General features: G+C 45.6%; 3 protein-coding genes across 3 annotated transcripts; all 3 read left to right on the forward strand.

Annotated features, from left to right (window-relative positions):
- The first annotated feature begins 240 nt into the window (after positions 1-240).
- rab27a (RAB27A, member RAS oncogene family) lies at positions 241-6,077 on the forward strand. The gene is made up of 6 exons (XM_084682149.1): positions 241-420; positions 2,758-2,930; positions 3,839-3,924; positions 4,252-4,355; positions 4,515-4,638; positions 5,154-6,077. Exons 2-6 carry the CDS (start codon positions 2,778-2,780, stop codon positions 5,347-5,349), a joined length of 663 nt encoding a protein of 220 aa, XP_084538275.1. The 5' UTR covers positions 241-420; positions 2,758-2,777; the 3' UTR covers positions 5,350-6,077.
- Positions 6,078-6,236: 159 nt separating this feature from the next.
- On the forward strand, positions 6,237-8,368 carry rsl24d1 (ribosomal L24 domain containing 1). The gene is made up of 6 exons (XM_084682150.1): positions 6,237-6,416; positions 6,966-7,079; positions 7,180-7,252; positions 7,445-7,508; positions 7,819-7,904; positions 8,021-8,368. Exons 1-6 carry the CDS (start codon positions 6,336-6,338, stop codon positions 8,086-8,088), a joined length of 486 nt encoding a protein of 161 aa, XP_084538276.1. The 5' UTR covers positions 6,237-6,335; the 3' UTR covers positions 8,089-8,368.
- Positions 8,369-8,711: 343 nt separating this feature from the next.
- Positions 8,712-14,069, forward strand: cog4 (component of oligomeric golgi complex 4). The gene is made up of 19 exons (XM_084682146.1): positions 8,712-8,877; positions 9,078-9,160; positions 9,248-9,362; positions 9,443-9,617; positions 9,746-9,939; positions 10,046-10,151; positions 10,256-10,413; positions 10,522-10,580; positions 10,771-10,904; positions 10,991-11,109; positions 11,296-11,462; positions 11,556-11,721; positions 11,831-11,893; positions 12,035-12,148; positions 12,225-12,317; positions 12,402-12,485; positions 12,576-12,677; positions 13,147-13,275; positions 13,481-14,069. The coding sequence occupies exons 1-19, from the start codon at positions 8,743-8,745 to the stop codon at positions 13,613-13,615; spliced, it is 2,331 nt and encodes a 776-aa protein (XP_084538272.1). The 5' UTR covers positions 8,712-8,742; the 3' UTR covers positions 13,616-14,069.
- The last annotated feature ends 180 nt before the right edge of the window (positions 14,070-14,249 follow it).

Raw genomic sequence — 14,249 nt, forward strand, 5'->3', positions numbered from 1 at the left:
TGTATGATATGAAGGCTGTATGGTGCCATAATGTTATGAGTCCATCTCTGCACTTAAGACCTGTGGACATAATTTGATCATAAATACATTTGTTTTATGTGTTTTATGCGTTCTAAGCCTTCCCCTTTCTTTATAGGCTATAGCCCCTACCTCCCTTGACAATGCCAAAAGGCAGATTTTCTATTATGAACTCCAATAGACACGTTAAAGTTGATGCTGGGCTGGTACGAGAAGGAGGGGCTCTCTAGTTTTTTAGTAGTAGCGAACGGAAGTGATGGTGCACTGTAGACAGGGTATGTGCAACAAATGGAGCAACAGCAACGTACTGTAAACTCAGTTTAGTTCCCACATTAGAGAAATCAGATTGATTCGACGCGCTTTTACAGGCGTTTTTGTCAAGAAAGTAACACAGAAGAGCTGGTAAGTGAATTGAGAATACAATGAATTGTCTGTAGCTAATTTGGGGCAATTGTTCAAGCGGGAGACTAATTCGAAACTTTAACTACTAAACAAAACGGCTAAGTTTATTTTTAAGTTACTGAAAACTTTAACAGGTTTGCTCCGCATGGATTTTGAGACACGTGTCTTTATCCACGTAGCATTTTCCTACCCAGTAATTTTGCCTTGTATTTGTGTAGCCTTATCATAACTGCCTCTACTAACAGCGTTGACAAAATCATATTTATTATGAAAAAAGTATCATCAACATCTTCCAACTATCGCAAAGGATTTGATTACTTTGTAAAACGAGTCGGGAACTTTGGTAAAGTGCTTTGAATAGCCAACGATAAGACGTCTGCTGTGCTTGCTTGGCACTGCCATTTTACCATTCAATAAGTTGTTGTGTGACGTCAGAATGCAGCACCTCCTTGGGCCCAACCTGAAGAGATCGGTTGCCTCAAGAATCGTATTGACCCTCTTTTTTGAAAAATTACGGCACGTCAGTATGTACCTCCACCGTCATCTTTCCCCCTCACTTGGTTTGAAAAATGACAGCCTAACATTTTACCAATTTAAGCCAGCGTGGGGGCTAAAATGGGATGGAGGACGTCTCCAGACGATGCTGAGAGTCCTGCAGACCAGTTTGAATCTGGTTCTGTACCTATGTGAATGACTAAAGACATAGAAATCTAAGCTCTCTCCTAAAGCACTTGGCAGGGGTTGAGGTCAAGTTGGGTTGGTCTCATGATGTTTTGGTGACATTTTCCTATGAAATCAATGTTTGTCAGTTTAACTTGGGACTTCTGGACTATCTTGACTGCAGTCTGTTTTGTGAACTTATGTTAACAAGTTCAGCGGTCTTCTGCTACGCTGACTGACTGCACCATGTTGCTTAATCGGTTACCATCACTGCTGTGTAGGCTTCCTCTCAAAGCTGTGATAAGACTTGAGTCTGAACATGTGACCCAATTCAACTTGTTAGAAAAACAGTTCATTGTAAAAGTTCCTATGTCTTAGAGGACCATGTCACACCTACGAAGACCACTAGTGAAATCAGTACCTCATCTGATCATTAAGTCTCGTAGTAGAACAGAAATAGAAAACAACATGTAATTCATGTTGTTTTCTATTTCTACACCCTACAGTGTAGCCTAGATGTTGAGACGGGCAGCTTGATGGTCAGCCAATAGCCTGTGTCTCAACACGATTAGCATCTTCTACAATGTGCTTCTGCATGAACTGTCTAAATTAATCAGCCTCATACTGGAGCGACCTGTGCCGCCTCAGTGATCCCAGCCTATCCTGAGAGTGGGGCCGGCAGGAGCAGCTTGCCCCAGGGCCCTCTTCTCTGGGGAAGGCCTCCATGAACATGGCCCTGTTTGCCAGATGGTGTACACACTTAGGGCTCTTGGGAGCAACCTCATTGTGCACAGAGACTGAGGGATTTGAAAGAGGGACCATCGCGTTTGCTGTCATCGTCTGTCACGTGTGTATCAATGACTGTCTTTTTAGCTGAACAAAATAAATAGAATAGTGTGTGCAGACGCATCAGGCATGGGTGATTCACCAGGTCTGAACTCTTTTGTCCCACCAATGAACCACAGGACTAGGATTGGTTCCTGGGAGGACTGAGAGGTAGCTGCTTCGGTTGAAGCTGCTTCAGTGTGGCTCCAGAGCTGCTTCAGATCATAAGCAGCTTATGGGTCAGGATGAGGGGTTTAGAGCTGGTGAGAGTGTAGGAATGTGTAGCGTGTCTGAAGGTCTTTTCATGCCAGTCATATGATGTATTCAATGTTCTAACAGCAGGAGCCACTCAAAAACACACTAGCTCTTAAATATTTTGGAGCTTTTTTGCTTCAAGGGGTGTTTCAGTAGGACTTTAGGTTTATTCAAGAATGTTATTGTAACATGTATTGATTAGGTTAATGCAACACCAGATAATAAAGTATTTCTACTATAGATTTATTTTATTCACCTAATTATGTCTGCTCATGGAGTATTTTAGTGTGTTCACCCAAACCAACCAGGAAGCAGGTGAGAGTTCACCCCAGACCAGATTACAAATTCCTGGGACCTCCCTTTAGTTCCAGTACTACTGTAGTGAATACATGTAATTCGGTAGCTGTGTTTTGTAGTTGTGGTATGTGTGTACTTATTTTTTTCTGTTTCCTGTTTCTGTGTCAGCATAGTTGATGGGATACCCTGACAACAGGCTAGTTCTCACACCATCCTCTGCTAGGTCTGCTACTGTCAGCAGTTCTCAGAGTTATAACAAACTAAATCTCTCTATCTGGCATGATATTATACCTGCTACAGGTCAGGACCAGACGCTCACCATGTCTGATGGGGACTACGATTACCTCATCAAATTCCTGGCACTTGGGGACTCTGGTGTGGGGAAAACCAGTTTCCTATACCAATACACAGACGGGAAGTTCAATTCCAAATTCATCACTACAGTGGGCATTGATTTCAGAGAAAAAAGAGTGGTGAGTAGATTGACAGCTCATGCCTACAGCCGACAAAGTCCTTTACCAGCCAAAGATGGACATCCCAGAAATGTTTTTCACTAACACTCATTCACTTTTATTTTCTGGGTGTAGACAGGAGGTGTCTTCTTCTGGCTTAGTGTCTGCTGTCAGCACTAATCCTGTGAGAGCTGTGTTAGTATGCTTCCCTCTGAAGCAGCCGTCACTTGAATTATTTACAGGATCTTTTATCTGCTTGCTGTTAGCGTGCTGCTCTGTTAGTGTGCAGCTGTTAGTGTGCTGCTCAGTTAATGTGCTGCTTTGTTAGCATGCTGCTCTGTGAGACCAAGAGTTGTTAAAGGGAACTAGTCCAGTTGATAAAACATATGGGATGTGGGCTTTGTTAAGTATTGGAAACGCGGTTTGAACGTTGGTTCTTTTTGAGCATAGGTAAAATGTCAAAGATAATCCTAACAAATAATACAACTGAAGTGACCAAGTCTGCAAAGTGAAGCTATGGTTAGGGGTGTGGCAACTATGTTCTTTAGAGGAATCTGAGAGGAAGGTGATTCATGTTCCTGAGCTGTAGTTCCCTCCTGAAGAGTAAACACTTCACACCATATAGACAAACATCAGGGTGGTTCGTGGAACTTACTCATGTCCTGCATATCATAAGAATGATCAGACAACAGTAACCATGGAAGTATTTAATAGGTTTAATATTTGATTTGCAAATTGTGTTGTAGGTTTGTGGAACACTAGAGCCACCTTAACTTAAAGTTGAGGGGCAGTTCTATGGGCGTATGTGAAGCCCTCTGTGACATGCTTGCGTGTAAAAAGGGCTATACAAATACATTTGATTTGATTTGATTAACTTAAGACATCTACCTGAGTCGTGTTTAACCAGTGTGGTCTGTCTGTCTCCCAAGATGTACAAGTCTAGCAGTCCTGACGGCACGTCGGCTAGGGGACAGAGGATCCATGTGCAGCTGTGGGATACAGCAGGGCAGGAGAGGTGGGGATGAACAGTCTGGTCTAGCTTTCACCCTAACTACTTAACAGAGGGTCTTGCTCCTTTGTCTCCTCCAACTCCGCATCCAGCTCATCCTTTTCTGTGCTAATTACTCCTGTCTGTCTTCCCTTATTTCAGCCTGACTAAATTAAAGCTTGGACCAATAACATTTTAAGTACATAAAATGAGAAGTTGGGAGCTGAGAGAATGTCCATTCTACTACTCAAATGTCCAGGCCTTGGAATCTTGCTTGGGTTGGCAGCTTTCAAAGGTCTGTTTCACTAACACTGAAAGCAGCTTCTCACATGGTGTTCTCCTGTGTGGTGTCAGGTTTCGGAGTTTAACCACGGCTTTCTTCAGAGATGCCATGGGCTTCCTCCTCCTGTTTGACCTCACCAGCGAACAGAGTTTCCTAAATGTCAGAAACTGGATGAGTAAGTTCTCTGTTTTCATAGGAATCTGCTTTCAGAATCACCCTTTCACAGCAGAGGGATCTGCCTGTCTACAAACTACCCACGCTCTGTTGTGGTTTAGGAAAAAGTTATCTTGAGATCCGACTGCTCTTATCATGACTGGTGTATTGTGTTTTGTAGGCCAGTTGCAGATGCATGCATACTGCGAGAGCCCAGACATTGTCTTGTGTGGAAACAAGAGTGATCTGGGAGAGCAGAGGGCTGTGAGGGAGGACGAGGCCCGCGAACTGGCAGACAAGTATGGGTAAGGGTCAGTCTTCCAGCACTCGGCCCCCTCTGGAACATTTGTCAAGGAGGCAGTGGCTGCTGCATGTTTACTCTTCAGGGAATCTTATACGATACTGAAAGGTTGGGCTAGGTCACTCCTCCTTGGAAGGCAAATATTTGTGCAGTCATGTAAAGTATCCTGCTCCACACAATCAGGAAATCCTAAGGATTAGAGATGAAGCTGGGGACTGTCCCTGACGTCTTGACTGACGACTACATGTCACATGTCGACATGAGCCCATACTCTGGCTTAGCAGCCTCATCCTAAGCATCAGTTGTGTTGTTCTTCTTAAAAGTAATTGTCTTGGTATTTGGTCTATTGTATTACAGTAATGGAATACTTCCTCTGTCTCTGGAAGGTTTCTCGCTCACTCACTGGATGGATCATACCTGTCAGATTAAATTACACAGCTTATTTGATTTATTTTTAACTTCTGGCTCCAGCTGACACCAGGAAGCATTTAAGAAGGTCATATCCTCTTTCACCTGCAGGATCCCGTACTTTGAGACCAGTGCAGCCAACGGACAGAATGTCGGCCAGGCTGTAGATGTTCTGCTGGACCTGATCATGAAGAGAATGGAGCGCTGTGTGGACAAGTCGTGGATCCCTGACGGTACCGTGAGGACCAACGGAACCAGCAACCCAGACCTGGCAGAGAGCGCAGAGAAGGGCAAATGTGCATGTTAGGGTCTAGACTAGGGTCTTGTAGCATATGAGGGCACTGTGCATAAGTTATAAAAAGTAAGACTTTAAAAGGCGTGATGTACTAAGAGACAATGTCATATGAATGTTGATGGGCCACTGACCATGCCCCAAACCACTGGTCACACCCCCTGAACCACTGCATTATCACTGTCGGTTCAGTCAGTTATGTGCCTTTTGAATGTTTTCATTTGAAATAGTTACTATTCATATTATTATAATGTTCATTTTTAGATTATTAAACATTTAGTGTACTTGCAAATAATTACTTTCTTAGCTCCAGTAAGGAGGTAAGAAGCTACTCAAATTTTTATTTCTATAAAACACTGGCTTGTTTGGGGAAAAAGCTACCACCATTGCTATATTTTACTTGTCACAGTGCACTTCCTTTTATTCTATTTTATAGTGAGTGAATGAGTTGGTGGATTCACTGCATGTATGGCCTGCTCCACAGTAACATCTAATTACCTGAGTAGTTTGGTCTCTTTCTTACTATATGTGTCACAGTATTGGAATCTAGGGGTATATTAGAATCTTTAAATTCCAGTCTTCTGGTTGAAGTTAGCCTTCTGTTATTTGATCATACAATGTGCCTTTAATCTTCTGTATTAACTCATACACTGTATTCTTACCAAACACTCTTTATGCCAAATATGCAAATCATATTCAGAAAATAAATGTATTTTTATTTATTAAAACAAGTTTTGCACAAAGCTTTCAATTTTACAATTATTTTTTTCAATCGGTTACACAACACACTCCGAAATGGATTTCGTTTGAGAATTGTTTCCTAGATTTACAGTAGGGGGCAGGATATAGCAATATTTACAAACGGGTGGATTTACAACAGAAGAAACGAACACGTTTACGGAACTGCACTTACGTAATTTCCTTTTGTTGATCCACACCCTCGTGCTCTCAGAAATTGTATTTCTTTACTGATGGGCATGAAATAAACTAACTTTTCAACAATGCGAATTGAAAAATGTTATTTTTGTTCGGGACCGGTGTATCCCGGACACGGCACAATGTTTGTACGGAACGACTGCAAGGTATGTATGGAGATTGTACGTCATGTTTGGCTAGCAAGCTAGCCATCTACTAGCTTTTAAATAGCGAGCAAGCAGTAGTTAAGCGTTAACGATAACGTTGGGACGGAGCTCTTAAATTAAGACCCGAAAGACTACTTTTAAAATCTTGTGCTTACGAGTGAATCACTTAACCTCAGATATTTAACATGCTTCTCTAACGACGTCAGACTTCAAATAACGGAGAGAACTCAACAAATTTAGTGTTGTATTCTAATGTCTGAGCAAGGTGAAATTGTTTATATCCTTGTAGACAATCCTAATTGTGTTTTTCAGGACTTTAGAGGCTGCTTATGTTTGGGTTGTCAACTGACCTAGAGTTTTTAGATCCTGCAGATCTGTCACGTTATATAGTTACAGAAGTCAGTGTTGTCAGAGACAACAGTACTGTAGCTACACCCAACATGAGATGGGCCGGGTCCGCCATAACTTACCCCAAGTTAATGTTCTGCTACAAAGCAATTTGAATATCAATCTTGGTCTTTCTTAACCGGTCTTCCCCTCTTTGACTAGAATTTCAGATTTTGTAAATCAAAGTGCCTCAAAAACTTCAAGAAGAAGCGCAACCCCAGAAAGACCAGATGGACCAAGGCTTTCAGAAAAGCGTCTGGCAAAGAGTTAACTGTGGTAAGCAAGATACAATAAAGTTTATTGAAATAGTTAAAAACATTGAATAGAAAAACATTGCGGAAATCATTTGTCTCTACTGTCTCTCTCTTCACCTTAGGATAACTGTCTGGAATTCGAGAAGCGCAGAAATGTGGCAGTCAAATACCAGAGGGCTTTGTGGAGCAAGACTGGTAACTGTTCTCTCAGGCTCATAAAACTGAACCAATGTCACAGTGAAACATGTCTGTGAGGTCATGTCCTCATGATGGCCATGGTGTCTTCTGCTGATTGTATCACTTCTATATGGTTCAATATGGGCCAATGCACCTACCTAATGTCTTGAACCACTTAAACCAACAACATTCTTGTTTCCTGCGTTTTAGTGGAGGCCATGAAGGTGGTGGAGGGAATCAAGCAGAAACGACAGGCGCGGTTCATCTTAAACAGGTAAGCTTTGCTCTCCTCTTAATCCAGCACTGGTGTTCATTATTTACATTTAGTCATTTAGCAGACGCTCTTATCCAGAGTGACTTACAGTAAGTACAGGGACATTCCCCCTGAGGAAAGCAGGGTGAAGAGCCTTGTAGGACACAACGTCATTTGGCACAGCTGGGAATCGAACTGGCAACCTTCTGAGTAATAGCTGGATTCCCTAACCGCTCAGCCATCTGACTCCCGAGATGTGACATTTTCTCATCTTCCTCTCTCTTTCTCATCCCTGTCTTCTTTGTTTCTCATCTCCCTCTCACCCTCTCAGATTGCGGAAGGGCAAGCAGCTGGAAAAGGAGGAGGCAATACAAGAAGTAAAGAAGAACATTCACTTGATCAAAGCTCCTCATGCAGGTAAATTGTTAATGTGTAACAGATGGCCATGAATCAATTGAATACAGAAATTATATGACTGGATGGCAGTGCGTATATGGGCAATTTGCAAATGTGTATGCTTTTTCCTTTTGTAGGAAAACCCAAGATTATGGAGGAAAAGATGGTGCAGAAATTACAAGAAGATGTGGAAATGGATGATTGATTGGACAGAGATAAAATTGGTTCTCTTAGCAAGTTCTCTGCTGAATCGTTGAGACTCAGATGACTCTTGGAGAATAAATTCAGAAAACACTCTAAACATGTTAAGATCCCCAGACTTCTTGTCAAACAGTGCCCAATCCTGTAGGAATATAGAAGACTCCAGGAATGACTATAACATGACCCACGGAAGCCATGGTATTAAAAACTTTCCAAACCATGCAACTAAATAAAATGATGTATGTTGTCAAATGCCGTATTTGATTAAATCTTGTCCCACAAAATCAGTGGTTCCTGGTCCAGTTGTTATTCAGCAACTTAAAATGTCATGAGAAATGTTGTGATATGGATAGTGTTGTAGTCTGTTTTGACTGTTGATGGGTATACAACTGTTGTAGAGCACTTGACTGCCAAACCAATCGTGTTAGATTTAAATCCTTCCCAGTATTTTGTTTTGGATTAAAAGGAAATTTATGAAATGCTCATTTTAACTCATTTCAAAATGTGAAATTTAACATTTCTCTTCTGACTTTGCTTTAGACGGTTTAAGTTGACGGTACTCGAAGCCATTTATGCGCAAAATCGCGCAACCTAACGTTCGTTGAAACATCCGTTCAAACACGGAAGTGACACGTTTCTATTGATTTGGGATCTAAAAATGGCTGAGAACAGTCCCATAGCGTTGAAAAGATGTGATTCAGCCAGTGTATCCACAGTAAACATGGATGCTATCTCAGCACTGACAGAATTGGAGGACCTGGAAAGGGTCTACCAACAGCTCTGCGCGCAGGAGGTGAGACTTTGCGTCGCCTCCATTTTGTATGGATAGAATATGTGAAGCCCATAGCTAGGATTGCTAACTGTCCAGAGCATCCATTTACTGCGATGCCTTAAAAAGTGCTTAATATTTAGTTTGAACTTCGAAACAAAACTTTTAAAATGCTGCAAAGTTAACAGGATGAAACAGATGTGCCTGAATGTGTGTTCTAACAGAACGAGGTGGCAACGGAGCTAGATAAACTGGTGGAGCAGGAAGGCAGCATTAACAATAAGATGTTGGGGCTCCAGAGGATGGGGTGAGTGTGTGTGTGTGAATGAGTCTGACCTGCTGTCATGATAGTACACCCGGTGCTGTGTTTGACCCGCCTCTCTGGGTCCTTCAGACCGAACTTGCAGCTGATTGGAGGAGATGCCAGCCAACTGGCTGGGATGATCACCTTCACCTGCAGCCTTGCGGAAAACGTCAGTAGTAAAGTCAGACAGCTCGACCTGGCAAAGGTATTTATCCACACAAACACACACAGAGTACACAGGGTATTCACACATTGTTCACGACTGCATTTGTGCTCTTTGTGCAGACACGGCTGTACAAGGTTATCCAGCGGGCCGACGACATTCTGGACCTGAAGTTCTGCACCGATGGCGTGCAGACAGCACTTCGCAACGAGGATTATGAACAGGCTGCTGCCCACATCCACCGTTACCTTTCTCTTGATCAATCAGTCATTGAACTCAGTCGGCAGGGACAAGAGAGTAAGCCAGCTCACACACCACATAGGTCCTTATAAGGATACACTTCCTGTTAATAACGGGAATCCAAGTTTTGCACTGCCAAAACAACACCTACTCCCAGTCATAGCTGATGGTGTGTTTGTGCTCAGGCAGCGCCGTGGACGCCAGCCTGGCCATGTTGCAGGAGGCTGAACAGCGCCTCAAAGTCCTGGTTGCCGAGCGACTTGATGAGGCTGTTGCCGCAGGCGACCTGGCACAGGTGGAAAGGTTCTTCAAGATCTTCCCTTTACTGGGTCTCCATGAACAGGGTCTGGCTCGCTTTGGACAGTACCTCTGCAGCCAGGTGGGCATGTGTGTGTGTGTGTGTGTGTGTGTGTGCATGTCTTCATTTTACACATCTCTGTCATTCACACACACACGCTCATGTGACCCTTTGGGACCATCCACAGCTGGCGTCTAAGGCAGAAGAGAACCTGCTGCTGGCCCTGGGTGGAGACCTGGGGCAGAGGAGAGCTGCTCTGGTGTTTGCTGACACTCTGACTCTGCTGCTGGAGGGTGAGACTGCATGCCTACCTGTCTGTCTGCCTTCTAGACTGTCTGCCTGTTTGTATGCGGAACAGTAAATGAGCTGTCTGTTAACCGGGTGTTGGTGTGTTTAGGCATTGCCCGTGTTGTGGAAACCCACCAGCCCATAGTGGAGACGTACTATGGTCCCGGCCACCTGTACACTCTTATCACACATCTGCAGGATGAGTGTGATCGGCAGGCTAAGAACATTGTGGACAAGTTCATTCAGCAAAGGAACTACCACAATAAGGTACAGGAGATGAGTGGGGACCTCAGTGAGGTATTGGTGCTTCTATCATGCAGAGGTTGCTGATGTTACTGCTCTGTGCTCATGCTCAGTGGAATGTTTCTTGTCCAGTTTCAGATTGTCCAGAGCAGCATGATGAAGGGTGGAGCCATGGAGAAGATAGAACCCAGGTCTGTCTGTCTGCCTGTCTGTTTGCCTGCCTGTCTGTCTGTCTGTTAGCCTACCTGCCTGTCTGTTAGCCTACCTGCCTGTCTGTTAGCCTACCTGCCTGTCTGCTTGTCTGTTTGCCTGTCTGTCTGCCTGTCTGTTTGCCTACTTGTTGGTCTGCCCAGTTGTTAATGTGTGTGTGTGTGGGTGCAGGGAGCTGGACCCAGTGCTGATGGAGGTGACTCTGATGAATGCCAGAGCAGAGCTGTACTTGCGTTTTCTGCGTCGTCGTATGATGGCGGACTTTGAGGTTGGGGACGCCACATCAACCCCAACCATCACACAGGGTAAAGTACAAAACATAAAATAACATTATACCCACATGTAATACACAATCTACCCAGTGTTGACTGTGCCGTGTGTGTTTGTTCAGAGCACCAGCAGAGTGTGGAGAAGCTGCTGAAACACTGTGTCCTGAGTCGCACCATGCAGGAGCTCATAGGCTACTACATCCCCATGGAGGAATATTACATGAGAGAGACGGTCAATAAGGTACCACAACACCTTTATCATCTTAAACCCAACCAGTTACCACCCTGCCCTCATGATGAGTCACAATCCTCCATTGTATCATCATGAATTACACTTCTCACGGGTCACAGGACACCTGACATGTCACAGGATTGTCAAGCAGGGTATCATATTGTGCCACCCCCCCCTCCCCCCCATTCTGCCCAGGCCGTTGCTATGGATACGTATGAGAAGGCTCAGCTGACATCCAGCATGGTGGATGACTGTTTCTACATTGTGAAGAAGTGCATTAGCAGAGCTCTCTCCAGCTCCAGCATCGACTGTCTTTGTGCCATGATCAACCATGCCACGTCCACACTGGAGGGGGACTTCAGGTACGGCCACCCTCATCTCACCTGGGTGCTGGAGTCTTAAGAAAGGAGTCAAATAACAGCCCCTCTCCCCTGTATCCCCCCCGCCCCCACCAGGGAGGTGCTGTATACCAAGCTGCGCCAGGGCTTCCCTGCCACCACCCTGCAGGACATCCAGCGAGGGGTGAGCAGTGCGGTCAGCCTGGTGCACAGCAGCCTGCAGCAGGGCAAGTTCAACACCATGAGCATAGAGAGCGCAGAGGTCGCTAAGGCCGCCTTCCTGGTAAGATTGTCACATACACAGAACACGCACGCGCAAACACACACTTGCATTCTATTTAGATAGCCCTTTCCAGATAGACTCAACGGCTCTCATTCTTTCTCTACGTCAGGTCACTCTGAATAACGTGGAGGTGTGCAGTGAGAACATCAGTACCCTGAAGAGGAACCTGGAGGTGAGTTCACGTCCTCCCTGCTCTCAGGGGAACAAGAACCTGCTTGTCTCGTACTAGATGTTAGCTTCAGTAGTGTTGTCTTGGATGGCTAAGGTCTCATTTCCGTCTTCCTCTGTCCCTTTCCTCCTGTCTGACTGGCAGAGTGACTGTTCGAAGCTGTTCACCCAGGGGGCGGGGTCAGGGGAGCAGGCCAAGATTGACAGCTGCCTGTCAGACCTTGTCAATACTTCCAGCAAGTTCAAGGATCTTTTACAGGTTGGAGGAAGACACGCACATGTGCATAAACACACCCACAGTAACTTGAAGTGTTGTAACTGTGCTGTATCCTTAGGAGGGTCTGACAGAGCTCAACTCCACGGCCATCAAGCCCCAGGTCAAACCCTGGATCAGCAGCTTCCTGTCAATCTCCCACAACATAGAGGAGGTACGAACAGAAGACTCTCATACACACACACACACACACACACACAGGCCTGCTGAGCCTATTGTGACTGGTGTTTGTGTGCAGGAGGAGTTCAGTGAGTATGAAGCCAATGACCCCTGGGTGCAGCAGCTCATCATTAACCTGGAGACACTCATGGCTGAGTTTAAGGTAACCATAGTAACATACCAAACAGCACCAGCACCACTCAGGACCAGGTGTGGATGAACCCAAGTTTACCCCCCAATCCCTCTCCCTCAGGTCGGTCTGTCTTCGGTCATCTACGATACTCTGACCAGCCTGATGACCAGCCTGGTCTCCATGGAAATGGAGAAGACCCTCCTCAAGTGCACCTTCAGCAGGGTGAGTTTCAGCTCGCGTCCACCAGGTGGCGCCCTGCACAGCCCGTGCCGCTGACGTCACCCACACACGTGACGAACAGAGCAGGCTCCCATGCTTTATTTATCAGGCCAGCCGAGTGGAGGAGCTGCTGGAGATGGAGAGTGTTTTTCCTCTCTAGCCGCATCTGTCTCCTGTGAGCAGAGCGTTCACCAGGACTCCGAGCTGCTCACCACTCTCAACAACATCCACACCCTTATCCTCTTTAAAGGTTTTATGTGGGCAAGGGTGCACATTTTTGAGCAGTTTAAAAATAACACGATATAAATAATCAATCATCTCTTCCCCTCCCCCGCATCCTCTCCCATCACATTCCCCCAAATCCTCTCCACCCCTCCCCCATCCTAAACCCCACCCTTCGTTCTCCTCTCTCCCTTTTCCTCCTCCACCCCGGGGTTTTCTGAAGCCATGTCTCCATCTTGTCTCTGTGTAGCTGGGCGGTCTGCAGTTTGACAGGGAGCTGCGTTCTCTGGTGGCCTACCTCACCACCATCACCACCTGGACCATCAGAGACAAGTTTGCTCGCCTCACACAAATGGCTACAATCCTGAACTTGGAGAGGGTATATACACACGCACACACACACACACATACATCCTTGCATACAAACATGTGCGTGTCCCGCCCCAGATGGAGATGTATATGACACACAAACAATGCACCGTGTCTGCAGGAACGTTACTAGGATGTGCCTATGTGTAAATAACAGACCCAAGAATACAATATTTTAATAACATGTAACATGTTGTGTGTGGGGGTGTGTGCAGGTAACAGAGATTCTGGACTACTGGGGTCCTAACTCGGGTCCTCTGACGTGGCGTCTGACACCGGCCGAGGTGCGCCAGGTTCTGGCGCTCCGTATTGACTTCCGCAGCGAGGACATCAAGAGGCTTCGTCTCTAACCTCCCGCCTTGGAGATGTGTTTGTGAGCTGGTTCCCAGGGAGGGGACTCTCCCTGCCACCATAGCAACCCTGCTCTCCCTCCTGGTGTCCCATCTGTAGAAGGGACCAACACCTGGGTCTGTGCTCTTCTGTGCCTCCTGTATGGGCCTGGTGCAGGCCCGGCCCAGGGGCCCTCTTGGTGTTGCTATAGCAACTGTGGGTATTGGTTATCAAGGAGGGTGAGGAGTTTCCAGATGGAGGAGGAAGTGTCTGCTGTGACCCCTAGCCCCCGCTGTGACCCCTGACCCCCGCTGTGACCCCCAGCTGACTGCATGGCCTATTCAGGAGGCAGTCTGATATATTAAAGGTTGTGGGGTTGTGCTGTTAGCGTACGAGCTAAGATCCTTTATAAGAGTGTGAAGGTCATGGTAATAAATGTTGACTATTTAATAAAGATCCAGCTGTTGTTTCATATTGAGCTGTGATGTGGTGATGCTGCAGTACTGTGGGTGACACCATCCCACAATGAACATCATATCCATTAAAGTGACAGAAGCAGGTCAAAGAGCTGATCCGGTTCCTGGCTGGGAGATGAGACAGTTTTAACCTGATAGATAGCTGCTGAACAGTGATGATCTGTCCTGTATACCTACT

The sequence above is a fragment of the Hypomesus nipponensis genome, chromosome 19, assembly GCF_054491055.1.
Source record: "Hypomesus nipponensis isolate SF chromosome 19, ASM5449105v1, whole genome shotgun sequence".
Taxonomy (NCBI): Eukaryota; Metazoa; Chordata; class Actinopteri; order Osmeriformes; family Osmeridae; genus Hypomesus; species Hypomesus nipponensis.